Source organism: Protopterus annectens, chromosome 15.part0 (assembly GCF_019279795.1).
Source record: "Protopterus annectens isolate FY-2018-M chromosome 15.part0, PAN1.0, whole genome shotgun sequence".
Classification (NCBI taxonomy): Eukaryota; Metazoa; Chordata; order Ceratodontiformes; family Protopteridae; genus Protopterus; species Protopterus annectens.
This window is the reverse complement of record NC_056749.1, coordinates 467,176,204-467,202,145: the sequence shown is the minus strand read 5'-3', so window position 1 is coordinate 467,202,145 and position 25,942 is coordinate 467,176,204. Positions and strand designations below refer to the sequence as shown.

General features: G+C 38.7%; 1 protein-coding gene across 1 annotated transcript in view; it reads right to left on the bottom strand.

Moving 5' to 3' along the window:
- Positions 1 to 25,942, bottom strand: part of GUCY2F (guanylate cyclase 2F, retinal) — a 571,373-nt gene that overhangs the window by 309,379 nt on the left and 236,052 nt on the right. Inside the window, exon 6 of the mRNA XM_044057284.1 lies at positions 10,550 to 10,693. Coding sequence (XP_043913219.1) covers positions 10,550 to 10,693 — 144 coding nt within the window. The remainder of the gene's footprint in view (positions 1 to 10,549; positions 10,694 to 25,942) is intronic.

The window sequence follows — 25,942 nt, the reverse complement described above, 5'->3', positions numbered from 1 at the left end:
TTGGAATGGATGTGGCTGTGCAGATAATTGTGGAGTCATCTGCATATTGAACGAGTTTGGCGTGGGGAACTGAGTGATAGAAGTCATTTATGAATATATTGAAGAGGAGAGGGCCCAAGATGGAGCCTTGTGGGACTCCAGTGGGTGTGTTCAGGAAGGGGGAGATGGCTGTTTTCCATTTGACTGCTTGTTGCCTGTGGGAGAGATAGCTGGTGAACCAATTGATAGCGGCAGGGGAAAGGTTTAAGTTAGATAGCTTAGGAAGGAGAAGGCTATGAGATATAGTATCAAAGGCTTTAGAGAGGTCGAGAAGGAGGGTGGATACAATACAGCCAGAATCTCTAGCTGCATTTACAGTTTCTAGGAAGGAAAGGAGGGCAGTCATGGTGCTGTGGCCAGGTCTGAAACCATGTTGTGTGGAGGTTAGTAGGTTATTATCTAGGAGATAGGGGAGGAGTTGGAGATGGATGCATTTTTCTAAGAGTTTTGATATTGGAGAAAGGATGGCAATGGGGCGGAAGTTAGAGATGTCGTTGTTTTTGCCTCCTTTATGTAAAGGTATGATGAAAGCTTTTTTCCAGAGTATTGGAACATAACTTTCTTGGATAGATTGGTTTATTAGGATGCTAATGGGAAAGGAGATGGCTTCGGCAGCTATGTTAAGGAAGGATGAGGATATATTATCAGGTGCATTAGTACATGATTTAAGCTTTCGCAATAGTGTTTTTATGGTAGAGGTAGGGATGGGTTTTAGGGAGTAAGACGGGAGATGAGAGGTAGGAGATGGGGGGGGTAGGAGGAGGGGTGTGGGCATAGAGGGTGGGTTGATATTGGAGAAGGAAGTGGTTAGTTTAGAGATAGAGTCTAAGAAGAAAGAGTTGAATTGGGTGGTGAGATTGATATCTGGAGCATTTGGGTCTGGACTTGGGTTTACTGTAATGCCAGGTTTTAGGAGTTTGTTGATGCCTTTCCAGAATTTTTGAGGATTAATTTTATGGTTGTTTTGAAGTGTGGAGAAGTATTTTTTTTTATCTATAGTAATAAGCTTTTTAACTTTGTTATGAAGAGTTTTGAATTCGTTAAGGTTAGAGGGGGTTTTGTTTCTTTGGTAGCGTGCCCAGGTTTTGTCTCTCAGACGCATGGCAGTTAGTGTGTTTTTTGTTAACCAGGGGGCGGTACTGTTCCATATTCTTTTGGTTTTTATGGGTGTGAAGTTATCCAGGAGATTTAGGAAATTAGTATTGAAGTAAGCTACAGCATTGTCCAGGGGTAGAGTTTTTAGTGGGCCCCAATTTATTGATTTTTAGGGAGTCTGAGAAGGTTACTGGGTTAAAGTGTTTTAGGTTGCGACTGCTAATATATGTGTTGCCTGTAGTGTACATGGAAGACGTTTGGTGAAGATGGGAAGATGGTCAATGAGGGAGTTGGGAAGAGTTCCACTGTCGGTATAATAGTGGGGGTGAGAGACTAAGATCCAATCTAGGGTACTGCCAGTGGAGAGATCTTTAGAGGGTCTTGTAGGTAGGTTGATGAGCTGAGAGTATTTAAAAAGGTTAATATGTATAGGGTGTGTGGAGGATTGAATGGAAGACCAATTAATATTTGTGTCACCCATGATAATAGTTTCGTAGGTGATATTGATAGAAAGCCAGGATAGGATATCTTCTAATACTGAGACATTGTTGCCAGGGGGGATGTAAAGTGAAACTATGCAGATGTGTTTATGTTTATTTAGCTGAAATATAGCTAACAGTAGTTCTGCATTGGAGAGATTTGGAATGGGTTTTTTATAGGGGGTAATGGATAGGATGGAAGAATATAGTAAAGCTACCCCGCCACCTTTTTTGTGAGTTCTGTCTTTTCTGATTATTGAGTAGTTTGGTGGAAGAATTTCAGTGTCTTTTATATGAGGTTTTAGCCAGGTTTCAGAAATAGCTAAGATGTCAGGTTTGCTATGGAAAAGCCATGCGTGAAGATTAGGGATTTTATTTGCTATACTTTGGGCATTTAGAGAGGCTAGTAGAATGGATTTTGATATAGAGGTAGTGGTGATTGGGCCTGGGTTAGGGTGTATGTCACCGGATAGAAGTATGGTTGTAAGGTATTTGATTAAGTTACGAATGTGTTTGGATTGTGTAGTTTGAATACTATTGTTTATTGGATATTTGTGGATACTGGAGCTTAGGAAGGGACTATGGAGTTTATAAGGAGAGGTTATTTTGAATTTAAAGAATAGATTGAGGTTAATGGGATAGCGTTCAGGTGTTATTGAGTGAAATGAATGTAAGTGGGAACTGGGGAGAGTGCTTGTGGAGTGAAAGGGTGGTATATGGTTTGTGGTGTTGTGTTGAGAGAGGTAGTGGAAGTATGTAAGGATCAGAAGTAATAGTAGATGGATTAGGAATGATGTGCACTTAGTAGTCATGATTTATTGTTGTTAAAGTGTAGTGTATAGTGTAGTTACAAAGGGGTGTGAAAATGTTATTGTATGATAGGATATGTTGAGAGGTGTGATGAGGTGTCTTATGAGAGAGTTATATTTAGTGAAAGTTGAAAGTTGAAAAAGGTGGACTGCTGTAGGTGCTAAGTAGGTAGTTAAGGATAGTGGTGAAGGTAGGGGGTGTGAGGAATGTGATGGTGAGGGGGAGTGGTTTAATTAGTAGAGGGGAAGTAGGAGGTGGTTAGTGTAGTTTGGGAGGAAGTGGAAGTGGTTAGGAAGGTATAAATGTAGATGTAGTGGGGGTGGGTGGAAATTGGGGATAGGGTAGGGGAGCGGAGTGAGCCCGCATGGCGAACGGAGCGGGTACACCTAAGGAAGGTAGGCAGCAGGGCAGTGTGAGAAACAATCAGTTAGATAGAGGTAAGAACAGAGAGAGGTAATGGAGGTGGAAAACGTGACTCTTGGAGTGTAGAATAAAGGAAAATGGAGAAGACAGAAAGTAGAGGTAGGATGGGAAGTCAGGTGTAGGAAAATGCACCAGGGATGAGGCAGATATTTGGGGGGCACCTAGTACTAAGGGCAGGCTGCAGGCTTCTCTGGTTGGGACCCTTCACTAGCATCAGGCACGTGATAGGACAATAATCTCAGATCAGAAACAGGCAGTGACTATAGCATGTTACATACTTATGTATTTGTCGTCTAGCTCTCTCTACTGTCTCTCTACTGTGAGAAAGAGCAGGAGTGTCTTTGTAGGGAGACAGGCAAACAAGGTGAACTTTGCTGGTCTTGGAAATCCAGGAGGGCTTGGCTGGTAGGCAGAGCAAGCTTAGGAGGAGAGGCTGTATAGCTTGGGAAAAAGAGAGGTTGGAGTTTATAAAATGTAATAGTTGTATAGGCACTAGTTGAATTATAATATAATAAAGTGTAGAAAGTAAACAACAAACATTAGGGAGCAGTAAGAATGTTTCAAATTGTGACAGCAATTAATGAATAAAACAGTCTTAACACTTGCTATTAACTTTTCAGCACAAACAGTTAAATGTATCAATAGGGTAGACAGCGAGGTCATCCATGCATGAGTCCTTACAAGTAGGTGTTAACGTCTGAGCAAAAACAGTAGAGCAAATGCATCAACAGTTACAAGAGAAAAATTGCTTAGATATATGCAAATTACTGGTAGTATTACTATTTCCAATGCAATGAGGTTCAGTACTAGCAGCAGCTAGTGGGAAAAATACTTGGTGCTATATCATGACAACAGACTGGAAGATGATTCTGTGGGCCAGGCGGGAAAACCACTTTTCACATAACATTAAATGAAGGATACATGTAAACGCTGAGAATAGCATGGCCCTTTTCCAATAAGCTAAGGCTCTAATATAATTTGCGTTCACTCGCCGTTGCCCTAATTCAGTTGATAAGTGAGCCCTTTTCCAAGCTACTAAGGTATTGGTATATTATATTAAGCGTTTATTTGACGTTTATATTAGGTGTTTATTTGCTGTTTCTCTAACTCAATAGAAAGTCAGTCCTATCTGTATTGGTAGGGGTTTGAGTCAAGAATTACTCAGGCTGTAGTAGTTTTATAGCAATCCAGAATTTTTAGGATTGTTTTGGTGTTGGGTTACAATATAGTAAGATTTTTTATCATTTTTAATCTGTTTCTCAGCTTTATTTCTTAGTTGATGATAATCTAGGGTGGCTTGTTTTTTGCTGGCTTGATATTGTACTGAAGCTTTATCTCTGATGTTAAGTAACTGCTTTGTATCTTTTGTTAGACAGAGGATGTAGTTTGATTTTACCCTGATAGTCCTAGGAGGTGCTTGGCTGTTTAATATGTTTAGGAATGTATTATTAAAGTACAGTACAGCAGTATCTAGGAGCAGTAATGTTAATGGGGTCCAGTCACAATGCTGGAGGGTGGATATAGATGTTTGAGGTGAAAATGTTTTTTCTGTTGCGAATTTGCCTATATATATTATTTTGGAAGGGTGTAAATGTCTGAGCAGGAAGCTGGTCACTAATGCTATCGGGGAGGCAACTGGTAGGCAAGTGAGGATTTTTTGGTTAAAACCCAGTCTAGGACTGACTTTCTATTAGTGATTTTGTTGACTCCAGTTGGGCATTGTTTTAACTGGGAGAATCTGTACAAGTTGATGAAGTTTGAGGGGTTATCTGAGGTGCAAGTTAACCAGTCTATATTAAAGTTCTCCATTATTATGGTTTCCTGAAGAAATGTTAAGGATGACCAGTGGAGGAAGTCCACTATTATGGTGGGGTTTTTCCAGGAAGAATGTAAATTGCTACAATAGTTATGTATTTGTTGGGATTTATTTTGAGTAGACTAAATAATATCCCTGCATTATTGAATCCTGGCAGGTTTGGTTCTAAGCATTCTAGTTTCTGTGTGTTTTTATAAATAATGCCTCCACCATGTTTATTTATTCTGTCCAGTCTGTGGATGATGTAGCCTGGGATTAGAATTTCATTGTTGCTTATCTCAGGTTTTAGCCAGGTTTCAGTTAACCATGCTATATCTGGGGAGTAGAGTGAGAGAGGAGAGGAGAGTGGAATTTGTGTATTTTATTTGATAGGCTCCTGAGATTCATGTTTAGAAGTCAAAGGTCAGATTTTTTATGAAGTGGATTAGTAGTAATATGAGTATGTGGAAGGGCTGGTGTGATTGGTCCTTGTTGATTAATTTTGGGGCCCAGAATTGGATGGATATCACCTCTAAGTTTGAGGTACGATATTGAATGTAGTAGTGGGTTTGAGTGTTAGTTTAGTATATTTATGAAGTAGTTGGTCTGCATACCTGTATGTGAAAAATTCCATATTGGTGGTGGTAAAGAGGTTCAGTGCTATGTCAAAGTGTATGAATTTAGTATGGGGTGGGAAGGGAAGTGAAATAGTAGGTGAGGAGAAGGTTGTAACTAATCGTTTGTGATAGGATGTTACATTAGAGGCCAGGAAGAGAAGAATTAGGACAAGTATGGAAGAGCAATATTGTAGAGGGATGCTAGTTTATGGGGAAAGGCAAGGTGGTGTGTGGTTAAGTTGGAGTTTCAAGTAAGGTGAATGAAGTAGAATGAAATGAGATGAGGTTAAGTAGTAGTTGAATGGTTGGTAGGAGCTAGAGGAAGTAGTATAAATGGTTAATGAGCAAGAAGGTATGAGTGAGCAGTGTGTGGGTGGGTGGGTGTTAAGGTTAGTGATTGGAAAATCTATAGTGGTAGGTGTGGTTAGGTTAAAATAAATGTAGGACTAGCTGGAGGTGGTGGGAAATGCGTGTAGAATAGAGGAACAGAGTGACCACTCAGGCAGAATGGAGCAGGCAGACTCATGACAGTGGTGGGGAGCGAGTGAAAAACAATCAGGAAGGTCAGAAAAGGTGAGTGATCCAATTTCAGGCTACACTATGTCTATGACAACCAGTCCTTGCCCAAGTTACAGTAGCATTCTTTATTTAATTAAGGAAGACCTGTTCTGTAATGGTAAAACAAATGAGACTATAGCAGAAAAGATCAGGCTTTGTCTCTACAGTTAGGTACAACTCTGAAGTAAAAGTTATGATTTTGTAGTAGGAATATTATTGGAGAGTCAACAACTAATTAGCAGTAGCTAATGTGTCTGGGGGGCCCAGGAGGGAACATATCACAAAGGAGGGCAGTGAAGAAATGTATGCAAATATCTGGCATGGAAGATGTGACTTCAATAGTAGGAGTTCAGAGTGAATTTACATATTATTCCCCATGAAAGAAAAATAGACATTACTTCCATTTCACAGGAATATGTGCATTTAATTGAAAGTTTTGATATGTATCCAATAACTATTTCAGATTACGTGCCAATAATAACTAAAATAAAATGCAGGAGAATGAAATAAAAATGAGACACTGGCACTTTCCCACCTATCTCTTGAAAAGAGAGGAATTTAAGGAATGTGTTATAGAAATTATTCTTCTGAAAATATAGCTAGGGATTGGGATAAAATTAAACTAGACTAAAAATAGGGTGGAAAAGTTAAGAAGTAAAAATAATTATTAAGAGGGACTGACAAATGTTAAAGTATTGCTGAATAGGGGGAATCTCTCAGAACAAGAACAGGAGCAATTGCAGAATGCTAAGCAGAAAATAAAGGATTACCTTGATAATATACATGAGTTTAGAAAGATTGCTGTTAAGCAAATGTTTTTTGATAATAACAGCAGAGCACAAAAACTTTTAGTGTAATATCTCAGGCAACAGAAGGTAGAAAGGGTTGTCACCAAGTTTTAGGAGCCTATAACATTGAAGCTAACAAGGGATCCTATACAGGTACTAGAAATATTTCTGAAATTTTGTGAAAGTCTGTATAAAGCAGAAAATGTGGAGTTCAAGAAAAGGTACAAATGAAAATGTTTATAGAAGAATTAAATATGCCAAGGTTAGAGGAAGATGAGGCTCAATTACTAACAGTTAGGATAGGAGGAGTTGAGGTAAAAATGGTGATATATAAGCAATCCAGAGAAAAGTCCCCATGAATAGATGGTATTCTTGTGGAAGTTTGGATGCTAGGAGAGAAAAAAGTGATAAAGATCAGTAAAGTTTTGTTTAACCATATTTATGAGGAGGAGAAGCACCAACATCCTGGAAGAAAGCAATTGTGACTATAATACCTAAAGAGCTTCATACAGGTCCATGATTTTGAAGTGCTTGTCTGTAAATGCTAAAATAATGGCAAAGATGATGCCAACATTGATAGATATGGATCAATGTGATTTTACAGAGGATAAGCAATTATCTGACAACATTAACAGAACATTGATGATCCAGACAGAAGGTGAACATAAGAAAATACCACTGTTGTTGGTGGGTCTTGAAGCAGAGAAAGCATTTGACAGAGTATGCTGGAAGTTTATGAGCAGGGCAATGGAAGCATTTGCATTCCCTGATAAATTATAAGGTTGATTAGGATGATATGATGGATCAGAGGTGAAAATTAAAGTGGGTAAGTTCCTTTCTGATAATTTCTGTTTGAACAGAGGAACCAGGCAAGAGCTTTCTCTTTCCCCTTTGTTATTTGTACTATATTTAGAACTATTGGCAAATAGAATAATAGACTCAAAAATTCAAAGTTATAATGGGTATGTAGTCAAGAAAAGCTGGAGCTATTTGCAAATTTTACTATTGTATATCTAATAAAACAAAAAAAGGACATTTAAGTGTTGTAGAACATTTTGAGGCAGTTCCAAATCTTTTTGGGATACAAAATGAATGAAGCTACAATAAAAGCAATATGTACCCACACACAACTTGGATGAGCAATATCCATATTTATGGGAACATGATAAAATGAAATACTTAGTAAGATGGATTTAAAAGGATTCTGCTGTGGCAGCTAAGGATATGTGGGAACAGACTAAACAGGTGATTAATGAAGAGATGAATGATTTTATCTGGGAGGCGAAGATGACAAGAGTCAAGTGGGATAAGTTGATTTTTCCAGTTGAACAAGTCAGTTTGGGATTACCTAATTTAATGGGTATTTCAGAGCTGTACAGTTAAGGCTCCTGCACATATCATAAGCAGAAACCTATAATTCAAAGAGAAAAGGGATGATGATGAAACAGTGGGGGGGGGCTCAAGAAAACAGGGAGAGACTGGGATTTTCATTGCAGATCGTTAAGGAGAATAACAGTAGCCATGCAGAATATTATATTCATAAAGTAGCAGAAAGTATTCTAAGAACGAAGTCAGCATGGGACTGGAGAAAGGAGATTCTGCTGATAAGAATGATTGCAATTAGGGATACAGACAGTAGGCAAGAGGGGTCTAGAATTTATTGGAAAAAAACTTGCAAAAAAACCAAGGTATTGGGAGGAAATAATTAGTGAGGGAAAGGGAATAGAATGGGAAGAGGACAAAAATGTATTTGAACTGCAGGCTAGAGATTGCTTTCCCTATCAAGGATTGTTATCAGAGTACAGGCAAAAAGAAAGAAATAGGGGGATCCTAAGCAAAAGACCAGCTCTAGTAAAGTTTTTAGTAGAATGTATAATAGAAGCTGCTGTGTTAGAAAAGGAATAATTAGCAAAGTATACAAAATATTGCATGATAACTATAAGAATCAGTCAGAGGAGGTCAGAAAGGCTTAGAGAAGAGAGACTAAATAAGCAATTCACAAAGAAACAATAGGGGGATATATGGATGTCTCCCAAATATGCAACAAAGTCTAGAAAATTCAGGATCTTTCCTTGGAAATGTTTACATAGGTATTTTTATACCCCAAGTAGACTCCAAAGAATTTTTTCTCAGGTAAACAGCAAATGTTGGAGGTGTGATAGGGAAGAAAGTTGTACTTGGGAACATATTTTCTGGGAGTGTAATGAGTTGGCAGACTTGAAATTCCTTGCAGACTGTTCTGTCAGAGATACTGGGTGAGCAAATTGGAGTAACTAAGGAAATGATTTTTTGAGCTATGATACAGAATCAGAATTGCCTGCACATAGTAAGGCCTTGCTGAGTCTAATTATGGTGGCTGCCAAAAAAGCAATTACTAAAAAATGGAAATCAATGTTTTAACCAACTTTACTAGAAATAATTAATATAGTAACAGAAATAAAAGAACTGGAAATGGGATCTTTAGAAAAGGGTAGGAGCAAATTACATAGAAAAAATAGGAATTGTGCCTACAACACATGCAGAGGAGGAAAGAAGTTTAAAAGAAGGCAGGATTTAAATGAGCGGTGTAATGTTTGACTGACAATGACTGGATGGATTATAAGTGATGTATAATGTTTGCAACTAAAATTATGTCACTATGGTCTGTTGTCATTTATATAAATGCATGATGGCCTATGTCATACGTGATCATTTAATAAAGATGTTTCTTGTAAAAAAAAAAAAAAAAAAAAAAGAATGAGTATATTAAATATCTTGGTATTTACATGAGTAGTTCTTTGAAATAATTCATTGGCAAAACAGGGAGAATTAAGGAAAAGTTGAAAAAAAGATATTCATAGACAAAAAAAAAATGGATGAGCTGGAACTAAGCCAGAGAGTTCAGGCAGCTTATTTGTTCCTACCTTTGCTAATATATTATCTATCCCAGGTATTACTGGGCAAGTAGAAATAGGACAAGAGTTTTTTTTTTTTTTGGGGGGGGGGGGTGGCAGTAAATGAAGTTTCCTGGAAAAAGATAACACTTTAAAAGGAAATGGGTGGTTTGAATGCTCCTGACTCAAAGATATATTTAATACAGTTCAGTAAAGAAGTAATTTCTGATGTCTGTGAGCAAATACAAACTTAAGGTAATGACATGGAATTTAAATAAGGTTTATAGATATGCCTTATGAATATATCATGACCATAAATTTGAGATGTATTTTATGATGAAATAGGCTGTAGTAATGTTGCATATTTTATTAAGAGGTTTTACTATGGACAATATTCTTGTTGCCCATTGGAGATAATTCCAGAACTGCTGGTTTTATTTACTGGCTTCATATCCTCTCAGAATCACGTATTCCAAGTTACATAAAAACAACAATTTAAAGTGAAAAGCACTGTGATTTCAACATGAATTTGTGCATATTTAAGAAGCAGCCTGTCTCCAACATTGTGATTTTACTGGAAGATAACATACTTTTAAGACAATACTTCCAACAGATTGGAACATGTGGTTATTTCAGATTCATGATGTAGACTACTGGAATATTTCATGTGAACAGAATGCTCTTTTCTCATATGGGAGGCTCTTTATATACAACTGCCCCACACACCTCGGATTCAGTTAGTCATACCTTCCAGCATTATCACAATGCAGACTTTCTGTATGGCCAGTACAAGTTTTCATGTAACAGAAGAGCAGATAAGAGGGAATCTGTGCTCCATGGCACTATGCAAACTAACAAGATTATGTTATGAAACACAAACATATAAGTGTTCATGCTTGCTTTATTCTGTGACCTAATTTCTAAAACATTTTGCTGGAGCTTGCATTCTTAAATCCACAATCTGAACAACCAAATACTATCCAGTTTAGCATCTTATTTAAAATACTACATTCCTTAGTCACAACGTTTGCATTGGTATGCTTAGCTGCTACTGATTAGATTGTGGTTTTACCTCATAAATAGCCACATTAGAATTTTCATATGTGGCAGGAGTTAGACTTCGCATGGAATATGACCTAAGTCTAGATTTTATGCTCCTCGTATCTGAGTTGCTTGGACCACCATCACTAGTTCTGCTGCCATCAGAATTCATTTTCTGTAAAGAAATGACAGAAAATCAGTGAAGCTAAAACAAAATAAATTATGAGCTTAAATGAAAAATGAGATTCTTACTCACAAGTGTTCACTAATCATTTTGAAAAGTACCAAAAGTAAATGTGGGTGATTAGCTTTGAATAAACCATTCTTACAAAGCATAAAACATCATCACTGTCAATACTTACATAGTACATGTTATAAAACAGGTCTACTTCTGTTTGTCAAAAGCTCGTTCTTTTGAAAAACAGAAGTACGACCCCATTTACACGAAAGTGCACTTAAACGAAAGTGCGCTTTTGTGAATACCGGTTCAACAAACCAGTAATAAACACAAAAAAGAAACACTACAAAGGCAGTTTTGCAGGGGTCAAACCCCCACACCCTCACTATTTTATATATACTAGCTCCAAGATCGCACTACAGTGGGAAAACAGGTATATTACCTTATCCCCACTGTAGCGTGCTTTAGTGATGCAGTGTTTCTTTTATGTGTTTATTACTGGTTCAGTGAAACAGTATTCGCGAAAGTGCACTTTTGCATAAATGGGATCGTATTTCTGTCTTTTGAAAAAATGAGCTTTCAACAAACAGAAATAAACCCTATAAAATATGACAGAGATAAAAAAAGAACTGCAAGGATAACAGACCAAAATGGAGAGCATCACGGCTGAATTTAATTAAGTCTGCTAATCATAAAACAGCAAGCTGACTTTTCCATTACAAAAACACATGCAGGACTGGACTGCTATTTGTTCTGCCTGTTGTGAAAAATGCTCAAGCAATGTAACTTGAAGGTTATTCTACCAGCTGTACAATGGCCAAACATTCAAATAATAGCAGCTATCTAAAGCACATGTTCATTGAAGGAGGTCACTGGACTCAGAATGCTGTCCTTTCTTCAAGGTGCAGTGACCACAGTGTTGATTATTTTAGGTCTGTGGGTAATGATCCTTCTATTATGTGAATGGGGGCTGCATCTCCCCCAAAATAAGCTGTTTATAAAGAATGTAGTACTCTCTGGGTGAACTGCCTTTTTTGATAAATTGACTGTCAGTCAACTGACACAAATCTAGCAGCTCAGATGTAACTGATTTCTATCATTTGAAACTGCCACACTAACAGACTGGGTTTAGATTGTAAACAACAATGCCTAGGATGTTGTTGGCTGTTCCACTAAGGTAGGTTAATAAGGCCTTATCAAAGTTTGGACATGTATACTTCTGGGAACACCTGCATATTTAGTAACTTAAAAATGAACAGGTGGCTTCATCCACTTTTAATGTCACAAGGCCGTAAGCTTGCACTGCTGTCAGTACCCGTCCTGCAGGTGGGAATGTCATGCTAACTATAGTCTTGGTCATCAACTGCAACTGATGAAAGCCAAGTAGTGCCAAGACTAGTTATGTACATGGGAAGAAAAGAGTATATTTATCTCGTCCACCTCTACTTGCATTTACTTGTTAGGCACGATAAAAAAATATTGTTAGGAAAGGAATAAAATGCATATGTGTGCGTGTATGTATGTATGTGTGTATATATATATATATATATATATATATATATATATATATATGTATGGAAACACTTCACAATGCCGAAATCCTGAAAGAGCGAATTTCACATGACTGAGAACATATGACTGAACCTTTGGAATCCCGACATTGTGAATGGAGATCTGTATACAGTGTGGAATAGGAGATTTCCCTTTTCCTTGCTGTAGTGCAATCTCAGAGTTGGAATATCTAAGAAGCGAGGGTGGGGGGGGTGCGGGGGGGCTTGTCCCCCTGCAGAAGCATTTAAATTGTTGCTTTTTTTTAAAGGGGGGTTTGTTTTGGAATTTATATATATATATATATATATATATATATATATATATATATATATGTATGTGTGTGTGTGTGTGTGTGTGTGTATATATATATATATATATATATATATATATATATATATATATATATATATATATATGTATATATGGATTCGTATCACTTCACTGAAAGACAATTTCACTGACACCCATTTCACTGTGACCAAATCAACTAAAGTTCATTTCACCTAAAACTCATTTCACTGACAAGTAGAACTTTAAGGCAAGTCAAAGGTATATGTCCTTTTCCCCACTGTAGTGCAATCCTGGTGTTAGTATATATAGTTGGGGGGTTTGGGGGGCATAGCCCCCCACATTGGCAAAGTGTGGAGGGCATAGCCCCCCACTTAATTTGGTTTTCTGTTGTCTGGTTTTGGTTTACATTATTTGGTAAAACCCAACTAGGTGGGGGGCTGTGACCCGCAGACACCCCCAACTATATATATACTAACATCAGGATTGCACTACAATGGGGAAAATGACATATACTTTTGACTTGCCTTAGAGTACTACTTGTCAGTGAAATTAATTTTAGGTGAAATGAGTTTTAGGTGAAGTGAACTTTAGGTGATTTGGTCTCAGTGAAATGGGTGTCAGTGAAATGGTCTTTCAATGAAGTGATAAGAATCCACACACACACACACACACACATATATATATATATATATATATATACATATATATATATATATATATATATATATATATATATATATATATATATATATATATATATATATATATATACATGTATATATATATATATATATACACACACACACACACACACACACACACACACACACACACACACACACACACACACACATTTTATTTGCATGACATGTTGCAATAAATGTAAATGTCAAAGAAAATGTACTGCTAAGAGAAATCTACCAGTTTCTGATCTTCATTTATTACTTGAGTCAGTTTACATCTGTTTTATTTATTTGTTGACTACATAGTTCTAATAATGATGCTCCTTTCTGAGGCATGACCAGATATGTAAGTTTTCCAGATATTTCATACTGTAAATACATTAAAGGCAGTGATGCTGGGAAAACCAACGCCAACCATTATGGAATGGTGTAGCTTAGTAGAAGAAATTAACAAATGGAAACAACAAACTCATTGTATATATGGATTGTTTTAAGATAATCTACAAATTTCTTGAACCAAATAAACACCCCTGGTTGAATAGTTTTGCTCTTCATAAGACCTTTACCTACTATGTATTAATACCAGTAGAAGAGATATTTCAGATTCATAAACCTACCACCCTGATGATGTTAAATGTAGCACTAAAATCTAACTCATTTAGATATATTTGAACCTTGTCCAAAACTTGGTGCAGACAAATATCAACAGGTGTTACCCTGTACCATCTTCAGTCCAAAAAGTTAAAATTAAAATGCAGAGAATTATGACCAGCTACACTTCAAAAATGTGATGGCATACACGAGTCTCTTCCTGCACCCCACACACACACCTCCTGTTACAAGATACTGCTTATAGTGAGTGGCCATAATGCAAATGTGCTTCTGTTAATTGTCTTCCCAGCTTAGTGTTAGTGTATCTGATTGTTCTGCCTCCATAGATTTGCATATGTGTATGGCTTTGTGCCACTTTTGAATGCCTTGGTGAAAAGATCTGAACAGACCCACCTATGCAGCATCTTCAGTGTACCTCTTAACTGCCCAGACTTTTGCAGAAAGTCTTCAGTTTTACCTCATATGTTCGCTTTGTCTCTTGTAAAATGTTTGATTCTCTGGTACATCACTGAGGTTTATAATCCATTAATAATGTCAGTCCTTACAGTTACATATTTCTTATTGTTCTGAAAATACATGCTGATGCAAAACATGTTCTTCTCATAACTTTTTAGGTGAACTGGAGAAATATTTAAAGATTGCCCCTAATTGTTGTCTTTTTTCCACATCCCTGTTATTTTTGACTTTGTTCAGAATTCCTCAACGAAGATCTTGACGGGTATGATCATAAGTAATCGCTCTGATGTACCCTGGTCAGGTATGAAGTACTACTCCAGTCCAGACTAGCTCTTTAACACTGCAGAGCAGTTAGGGAAGGATAGGACTTGAACTATGTAAGGGGACCAACTAAAACACATTACAGTGAACAGCATAAAAGACATCACTTTACTAATGCACTAGGATGCATGTTCTCCAGCAAAGACACCTTAGGGTTGGTAAGGCTTTCAATGATATTTGTTATATCCATTAAAAATAGCAGAATATTTCATAATTCAGTCGGGTGATGCTGGAGATGTTGTTCCAAAAAGAGAGGCTCCAAGGATCGCATATGCTCTTCATACTACTAATTGAAACCTTATCTGGCATTATTCAGTCAAGTCATTCAAGACATCTGACCTGAAAGATTAACCTTTCTCTTCAAGTATTTTAGTTGTCACTATAGGGAAGTAGGATGTGACATAAAAAGGAAATTGACTTTCTACAAATTTTGACTACAATTAAGAAGGCATTGCAAAGAAGTAGAAAACTAATACTATTCATTTAGAGAAACCCACTTTTTCTAAATGCCATTATATAAATAGGCTTTCTATTTCACCAGTATAACTCTAAAACTAAGAACCACCAGCAAATACAAATGCATTCCACTAGTACTCCAAGGAACAAACACCACAGGGAGAATTTCAGTATATTAAAAAATTTATTCCACAACTAAGCACTTTTGTATGTATATAACACAAGACGTCTTCAGAGTTTAAATTACACACACATTCTAATCTAGTTAAATAGTAGCAATTGGAAAACCCATGGAACCCTACACAACCAATACAAACTTACATAATAGTTTTAAATTAACCTAAACTTATTACCTAAAAAATCTTAATAAAAATGTTAAATATCTTACAACAACCCTAAATACTATAAAACAGTGTATAATTAAACACACTGTAAAATTATAAAAATGCTTGTTATTAACTAGCAGCATATAACAATTTAAGCTTGAGAATACTACTAATGGAGACATGTTCATTAATACCAGGGAATACGGTTGCATTACACTTAAGTTGCCACCATAATTCATGTATCTCCACTAATTCTTCCCAAGGTCCCCCTCTTTTGTCCCTTGCCACTTTTTCTAATACAAAAAAATTTAAAATTATGGTCCACATTACTAAAAATATGTTTAAATAACGCATTATTCATATTAAAATTTTTAATATCTAAATTATGTTGGTATATTCTTTCCCTGAAGTGTCTAATAGTTTTACCAATATAAAAAACACAGCATTGTTGACACTATGCTGTGTATCTAACACCCTCTTCTTGGCAATTATAATATTCTTTAGAATAGATGTATTTATTAATCTTAAATCTGTTACCCTCCATTATATATTTACATTGTTTACAGTACCCACATTTATAGGTACCCGATGTCCTGTGATTAAACTGGACCCTACCTGTATCCATCTTGTCAAACATATTGTTGAAAGATCAACCTTTACAGAACACAATTGTTGTTTTCATCCCTAAACTATTTGGTATATCTTTATCCTGCTCCAGGATATGTCAATTCCTAGTTATAATATTTCTTACCGCTTCACAATCCCCAGTATAGGTAGTGATAAAAGCTCTACCAAACCTATTGATCCTGCTCTCACTATCTTTTACTGATTTATTCAAAACCCCATCTACCAACAAGGGAGTACATGTACCTACCTGTCTCTTAGTTTTAGCTTCAGTGTATATTACTGACACTAGGTCTGACAGATACACTCTCCTATATAACATTTGGGAAGGTGTTTCACATTCAGACTCAAATGTTTCATCCATCAGCACCATTTGTGCCAATCTGATAAATTGTCCATTTACTACTCCCTTCTTTTGATGGTATGGATGATTACTGGAAAAATGTAATAATCCATTAGAATAGGTTGGTTTCTTAGAAATAGTGGTACTAAATAAACCTAAATCCCTATTACTACTTAAATTCACATCTAACTAGTGTATGGTGTTTTCATCTACTGTAAAAGTAAATTTAAAAATGCCTACCATCAAAAGAAGGGAGTAGTAAAAGGACAATTTATCAGATTGGCACGAATGGTGCTGATGGATGAAACATTTGAGGCTGAATGTGAAACACTTTCCCAAATGTTTTATAGGAGAGCGTATCCGTCAGACCTAGTGTCAGTAATACACAATGAAGTTAAAATTAAGAGACAGGTAGGTACATGTACTCCTTTGTTGGTAGATGGGGTTTTGAATAAATCAGTAAAAGATAGTGAGAGCAGGGTCAATAGGTTTGGTAGAGCTTTTATCACTACCTATACTGGGGATTGTGAAGCGATAAGAAAGATTATAATTAGGAATTGGCATATCCTGGAGCAGGATATATAACAAATAGTTTAGGGATGAAAACAACAATTGTGTTCTGTAAAGGTTTATCTTTCAATGATATGTTTGACAAGATGGATAAAGGTAAGGTCCAGCTTAATCACAGGAGATCGGGTACCTATAAATGTGGATAGTGTAGACAGTGTAAATATATGCTGGAGGGTAACAGATTTAAGATTAATAAATACAACATCTTTTCTAAAGAATATTATAATTGCCAGACTGAGGGGGATGCAGCACAGTGTCAACAATGCTGTGTTTTTTATATTGTTAAAACTATTAGGCACTTCAGGGGGAAAGAATATATCAACATAATTTAGATATTAAAAATCTGAATATGAATAATGTGTTATTCAAACATATTTTTAGTAACATGGACCATAATTTTTAATTTTTTGTATTAGAGAAAGTGGCAAAGAACAAAAGAGGGGGACCTTGGGAAGAATTAGTGGAGATACATGAATTATGGTGGCAACATATGTGTAATGCAAACATATTCCCTAGTATTAATGAACATGTCTCCATTAGTAGTATTCTCAAGCTTAAAGTGTTATATGCTGCTAGTTAATAACAAGCATTTTTATAATTTTACAGTGTGTTTAATTATACACTGTTTTTTACAGCATTTAGGGTTGTTGTAAGATATTTAACATTTTTATTAAGATTTTTTTTAGGTAATAAGGTTAGGTTTATTTAAAACTATTATGTAAGTTTGTATTGGTTGTGTGGGGTCACATGGATTTTTCAGTTGTTAGTATTTAACTAGATTAGAATGTGTCAGAACCTAGTAAATGGTCTAGCATCTCTTGGTCTAAACCAGTCAGTTCTAACTTGGTTGTTTTGTTATCTCTTAAATATGTAACAAGCAGTTAAGTGTAAAAAAGACCTCTCAACATTCCTGCCAGTTAAATTAGGGGTTCCCAAAGTTTAATACTTTGGCCTGTCTTTTTTAACATATTTATCAACAATTTTTATGCTGGTTTTCAACAGGCGACATATTCATTATGCAGATGTTACAGTACTCATCTGCTCTGCACAATCATTACATGTCCTGCAAGATATTGCTCAGCAGTTTTCCTATCCACCAAATCCTGGCTCACCTAAGCAAATATACTCCTCAACCCTGAAAATACAAAACTAATGCTCTTTACCCCAAAAAATCGAATAGAACAAAAACACATATTCCAGATCCTGCCATCTAACAACATAAAAACTCAATGCATACCACAAATGAAGCTACTCAAAGTCTTATTTGGCATCTAACTTAAATATTACCAATACCTGCTCCAGGCCATCAAAAAGACCCACTGGAAACGAGTATCACTGCACAGAACAAAACATTTTCTAAAAAGGTCTGCAAGAAAATCCATAGCCACTGCCTACCTACTTTCTTCCCTACTATATGCATCCCCCATCTTTATAAATCTCAGTACCTCCCTTAAAAATAAACTTGACAGGGGCTACAACAAAATAGACAAATTTGCAGCAAATACCCCATTAAAAACCCACCACTGCATAGCCCTTAGAAATTTATACTCTCTAGAACTTCCCCACTACCTTATATACTCATAACTCAAGATAGTCCACAACTTAATTCATTTCTCTAAAAAACACCCAATATTGAAAAATATGCTCCAACCATACTCCAGTTCTAGATTACTACAGTCAAGTAACATATCACTTCTCTCCATGTCTAAAACACACAACTCATCTGAGGTTTCTCTACACTCCCGCTAAGTCACTAAAAATTGGAACTATGCCCCACAGCAAGTAAAACAGACAGCCAAGACACATACCTTCAAGTTGCTACAATATCTTATCTCTGATTAGATTAACCACTATCTTACTGTCCCCCCTCTGTCACATTTTCATTTCTCTCTCACCTCATCTATCCAAAACTAATACTCCTTATAACGGTTCAAGTAGCCCGAACTATTTTCACTTTCCTAATTATGTCACTGTTTAATCATATATGTAATGATATTTTCATAGTTGCTCTACTGCTAATATATCATACTGTATTTCATTATCAACCGGCTTCCCTATTTCTACTATTTTCATAGTTAAGCTGTCTCGTCTTTTCATTATATTGATTGCTAGAAATTTCAGATATTACACTATTTTTTCAATGCTATATCAAGATACAAGCCTATGTCGATACTTAATGAATGTTCAAACTATTTACATGCTGTTTCTAAATAATGTAAGCTGTTGCTATTTTTTTCTCATGTATGCACACTTACCTGTATTTTGTAATCCTTCTGATATCCTGTAACTGTACTTTATGTATAGGTCAAACCTGATGTTAAATGTGCAGCTTTTCTCCCTGGGCCTACAATGAAAAAGGGTTTTATGCCAGTCAGACTTTACCAGTAAACAAAGATAAATAAATAAAGTACAAGCCATAAAACATCTTGATGGCATGAACTCTTAAATTATTTGATAGCTGGAAAATTGGAACTTTAGCCACCCCCCCCCCCAATAAAAATGTGATTTCTTCAACTGGGTTATTGTAAAAGGGTTTTCTGTTTATGCTCATATAGTATCAGCCCTTGAGTTAATTATAATACTGCCAAGAGTGTAGGGATATAGTAGCCAGCAAGGGAAAGTCAGGGGACTTTCCCCTTCACATAAAAAAAAATAATAATTACATAAAGTTTTGATTAGCTGATTCTTGGCTGAGACTGCTTTCAATTACTTTTCTTTAATACAACTGATGCCAGTCCCTTGGCTAGTTCAGATTGATAGCTAACTATTTTATTTGTTCTGTTTGTAAATTTGAATTAGTGCATGATCCTAATTTAATCTGAATTAAATAAATAAAGCAATGCAGATATGTACTCTCCTTCTTCAGATAATGACCTTTCTTTAGCCTGATTTTAAAAAAAAATTCTATAAAATTAGTTAGGAAAACACATTCCCCCAGATTCTCAAAAGCTTGCACGGAGTGCAAGATGAGTGCAGGAGCTCACGCAGGCAATATGTCTGCTGTTCGATCCAGGAACAGCCGGCAGGGGCGTGCATGAGAGCTCCAACACTAATCCTGCATGGACTAAGCCCTGATATGCAAATCACATAATTTTCAGGAGAAATCCATGCAAATGAGGTGATTTTGCAATCCAGGAAGCTTGCAATAGTCTGTGCAAGACTAGTGCAATCTGCAGAAATGTACTTGGTTCGTAACTGAGTACATTTCTGCAAATTCCAAAACAGAGCTATGACAGCTCCAAATAAAGGCTGCATATCATTGAGGAACCATTCCAATGGCCAAGTATAAGGCCACTGGCATTGCAAACTGTTTAAAAAAATTTAAAAAAATCAACTTTTATTTTTTTTTCGCCGATCTCGGCTGTTTAAGCATAGGGCAGTGGCGCGCAAATGGGATCAGGAGGAAAATAAGAAAATAAACTTAAAATGAGCTAACTAAAATCAGTATTCTGCCATGCAAGGCAATGGCAGGCAGAAGACAACCTGGCCAGTGGTTGCTAAGGGGGGAGTCTCAGTGTGAGACATGTAACTATGCATTAGCAGGCAATCCTATGCAAATGAGGGGAAGGATAGTGAATCCCAGATTTCCCCAGGGTGTGAGGCAGGTCCCAAGAGTGTAAGAGTATAAATAGCTGGGTGCAAGACTAGGATATAGGTGACATCATGGGGGGGGGGTGTCAGGCATATTGTAAGTGGATTGGAGCCCTGTGACTCGGGATTGCTCCTAGCTTAGCACAGCTAAGATAGGGGTGTGTCCAAACCTGCCTAGTACTCTTTACAAAGTGTTAGCAGGTGTGCACACCGCTCACTGGGTTTTACAGGAGGAAAAAGGAAGTTAAACTTGGAAATAGCAGCTCTGTGCACATTTGAGCACTCTGTTTGCATGGCGCGTAGTCAGGCTTAAACAGGGAGGGATTGGGAAGGGAAAACAGCAGTAGGAAGATAATTAAGGAGAACTAGCTTAGCTGGCAGGTGAAATGTATCAGCACTAGCCAATTACACATACAGCAAACCAGCCCAGCCCAGAACACTACTAGAAACTAAGCAAACACCTTCCCTTCTGGTTTTTCCACACTCTACACCACTGGTGTATACAAGCGAGGATATGTTAACAAACAAACCTACAAAATGAGAAGGGCTGCAGCAGGCAACATAGAACAATATGTGCAAGACGCTGAAGGTGGTGAGGATGTGAATGCTGCTGAACAACCCACAGTGAGGAGATGGAGAAGAGTTTACAGACCCAGGGTAACCTACCAGGGGCTACATGAGCTGGAGATAGTGGAGCGCTATAGGGTGGACAGAGACCTCCTACAGCAAATTGTTGAGCTGCGCCGGCCACACCTGACACACCAAACTGGCCGAGGGAAACTCATCCCAGTGGATACCAAGGTATGTGTAGGCCTAGGTATACTAGCCACAGGTACCTCCCAAAGCACAACTGGGGATATCATGAGGATCTTGCAGGCATCAGTATCCAGAGTATTCCACCAGTTCCTGGATGCCATGTTAGCACATGCCAGTGAGCATGTATATTTCCTCAACACATGTGAGGTGTTGACCAACAATATGCATCTCTTCCAGCAAATAGCAGAATACCCTGGGGTAGTGGGTGCTATAGACTGCACGCACGTATGCATCAAAGCACCACCTGGTGAGCAGGGTAGGGCCTCCATCAACTGCCAGGTCGTATGTGATGCCCAGGGTATTATAATGAATGTGTGTGCTGTCTGCCTTGGTAGTTATGACAATTCACACATATGGCATCTGATGCAGCTGTACCACAGATTTGCCAATGTGGCCATCACCTACAGCCACCTAGTGGGGGATGCTGGGTACCCATTGGAGCACACACCTGAACAACAATGCCATAATGAGGCACACGCACAGGCCAGGCATATAATAGAGCATGTGTTTGGGATGCTCAGGTCATGGTTCCAGTGTCTGGACACATCTGTTGGAGCCTTGCAGTATTCACCAGCTACATGCACCCAAATTGTTATGGTATGTGCTATGCTGCACAGTATGATCCTGCGTTAACATCTGCAGCAGGAACAGCATGGGGCAGGGCCACACAGCCCCCCACCAATGCCAAGGCCTGTACAGGCACAGAGTGACTCAGAGGAGGAACAACCTGAGCCTGCCCCAGTAGGCAGAAGGAGGCATGCCCAGTATGCCCTGGCCTTGGCAAAGAGGCAACACATAGCATATGCACTGACACAGTAGGGGCCCAGGGAATGACACCTCTCTCTAACTCACACAGACAGTAAAAAGGATGCCAAAAATGACACTACCTGTGTCAACCATGTATAGAGAGTGTACTATGTGCATCCAACATAGGCAGCCCTCCAGCACCATCCTCAAGTCTGGCACACCCTCAAGTAAAATCATGCTACCAACCAATTGCCAAATGGAGTAGAATGTGTTTGTACCTGTAGCTATGGTATGGATGTGAACATGCAAGGGAATTGAGTGGCCGGATGTCACGGCAGCAGACAGTAGACACCCATAGTGGCATCATGAGATCTGTAACACATACTGGAGTCACCATAGTAGCCAGTATTACACAGGGTGACAAAACCCACTGCAGGAAATGGACCGAGTGACATGGGTGTCCATAACAGCCATACATGCCAGTCAGGAAGGTTCACATACCCAACAACAGTCTCAGCCAGCAGGACAGGTGAATACTAACACAAGCAAATGCTGTACTATGGCCTCTGAATGTGCCCTATGGATATTCCTTCCCCCAGGCCTTCACAGACAGACCACAGCAGGCCAGGCAGTCGGATTTAAGTTGTGAAGGGTAGGAAGTTAGAAACTAATATGTAGGTAAACAAAGCTAGGATCTGTAGTACACTGGTAAGCCTCTAGCCAGCAGGATAGGTAAGACCTCAGACTGAAATGGAGTACCTGACATACCAGTACAGTCCTAGCAAATGTGTACAAGTGTCAGGTGCACCCCCCAGCCAAAGTACACTTAGAATAACAGTCAGGTGTGCCCCCCCACTCCAGTATAGAACAGTAGAAAGAGTCAGGTGCCAACCCCCCGCCTTGCAAAAATGTAGCAGCACTCAATGGCAAATGACCGATGGACACCCTGCAGACACAGTATGCTACCTCTCAGTGTACAACACAAAGGTCAGCACCACAGTACAAACTACCTGGACGTGATCCACACATGCAACACAGATGGCCATACTGGGCATGCTCACACACTTAGAGGAATGAAGGCAATGTCAGTCAACAACATACTGAGAGGTCATACTGCGCATGCTCACACACTTACAGGAATGAAGGCAATGTCAGTCAGCAACACACTGAGATGTCATACTGGGCATGCTCACACACACAGAGGAATGAAGGCCATGTCTGCAAACACCAGTGGACCAGACATATCTGGAATTTACAATTCTCAGTGCGGACATATGTCAGTATGCACCACGCCTGCCTTGCACACACAGTGAATAGGAATACAGACAAATATGTAAGGACAACACACTATAATAAGCCACAGGTACATGGGCATAGATGTGTGGAAGAGGTTGACCATGACAAGGAGCCATGCAGGCCTGTCCCATCTGGCACACAGCCGAAGAGCCCCCAACACATGAGGTGCAGATGTAACCCACTGCAGATACTAGCCACCAGTACCTGTCAGCATGACAGACTATGTGGTGCACGTCCCAGCTGTGCAAATAGACTGTACAAGGAAGTAGCCATCTAGTAGCTGTATACACGCACCTGTGACATATGACCCTGTGTGTGCCCGCATGTGGCATTTCAACCACTACATGAATGGGGTATGGCCCATGCACACATGGCCCTCCCCATAGCAGTAGTATGACAAGCCTGCTGAGGTCATCCAATGTGAATTACACCTTTGGGAGAGCTATAGTTCAGTAATATGCATGGCGCGTCCCATAACTGCGTACTGCTGTAGTGATAGACTAATTAGGTAGTAGTACTAACCCCCGACCTTTCAATTGTGTGAGTGTGTTTGTGTGCATGTCTGTCTGTCTCTGAATGTGTAGAGGGAAATGCTTGTTAGGCTACTCACACTCCGTACAATACATATATTCACCTTTAGCATGGCTACTGATGTCACTTACCTAGAAGTACACCTCTGGGAAAGTGATAGCCCAGTAATCGCCATAGCACGTTCTGTAACTGCATACTGCTGTAGTGTGATAAACTAGTTAGGTAGATGTTCAAACCCCAGACCTGGCAACTGTGTGTGCTTGTGTGTGAATCTGTGTGTGTGTGTGTGTCTGAATGAGTAGAGATCAATGCTTTTTAGGCTACTCACATTCCATACAATACAAAAACTCTACTTTGGCAAGGCTGCTGATGTCACTCACCTCATGGCCTCTGCATGAATTGCAGCCCTTCCCTAGCCAATTGCATGTGGAACAGCTGGAGTAACATTCCCATAGCCAATTGCATGGAAATGCACTTCAATACCTGGGAACATCTTGGTCGTGTTGGCCTTTGTCTGTCACTGTGAGCAGGAGCAAGAACTGTCATTTGGCAAACAGCATTTCAGATGGGTTGGGGATTTACCTCTAACATCATACACTGTGGAAAGAGGACAACAAACATGAGGGGGATGTGCCTGACCTGACTACAGACTGTAAGTGCTGCTATACTGCATATGGAGTAATGTTGGTTTAACAGTGTTTGTTTGGATATGCCTGTCATACATGTTGCAATACCTGCCATGTCAGTTCCATGTATATGAGGAATCCCCATCTGCAACGTCATCTGCAGACTGGGCAGTGTTGTGCCTTTGGTTTCATGTGTTAGCCACGATGCATCTATCTGTGGAATGCAGAAGGTAGTGTGAGGATTGCAGTCTGTTCATGATGAAGGCCGTGACAGTTACTGACTACATATCCCTCATTGGACATATGTTGCAACAAACCCCATTACAATGGTAGATTATTGAGGGTATCACAGCAACATGTCTATACTGGCCCTATGTATGTGCTGTCAGCCACATCTCTGTCAGCCTTTCAATATATGTCGTGCATGAAGTGGTGCATATGTGCTGTACACCATAAATAGTGTCATCATATCTGATAACAAGCCAGTGATATATCAGAGTGCTGCACATGTCATGTACAGTAGGGGTTACATTTAATGCCATACCATGGACATTCTCTGGATGTTTGTACAGTACTGAGGTCTGTGTAGTGATGGTGAATGTCAGCAGTGTATGTATTGTTAATATGTACTATGGCCTGTGTACAGACTGTGGTAGATGTCATTGTTCTAGCTCCCCTTCTATCTGATGTTACATGCTGCCCTACTGTATGGTACCGTTTTACCTTACATGTTTGTAGGGCCATACACACACATGTCCCATACCACAGACAGCCATCAGACCAGACTGTGTAGCAGCCCAGTATATGTATGGTCATTCTGTGAGTGGCACATATGTGGATGGTGTAGGACAGATAGTCCATATACTGTACTATTATGCTAGTGTACCATATGTGGCTATGGCTGTGTTCACATTGGCTGTGGTTATGCACTGTCATACAGGTGTATCCTACACTGTGCTGTGACATGGCTGTTGAGCCTGCTATGTATGCAGGTACTGTACGATGATAACCTTAGGATGTCCATCAGTAGCCAATGGCACACATGTTATGAGCAGATGTCACCTTCCACACACACACCATGTCTGTGATGACAATCCCCATGACAGTAACAAATGTATATTAATATATCAGCTATACATACCTGACATCCCCTTGCACTATGACATTGGGACTATAGGGGCTGGGGTAGGGCTACACTCCATGTCCAGGACATATGGTGGGACTATATGGACATGTCCTTATCCATATAGCCATATATATCTGAGTACACATGTGTAGTACTTCCAATTACCACTGTCATGGCAACCACCCACTATGAATCCCTACATCATGTGGGCGTATTCCCTGTACATTCTCTGTGTGATGGGCATCCTTCCTGTGTGTGGGCATCAATGTTACAGACAGCA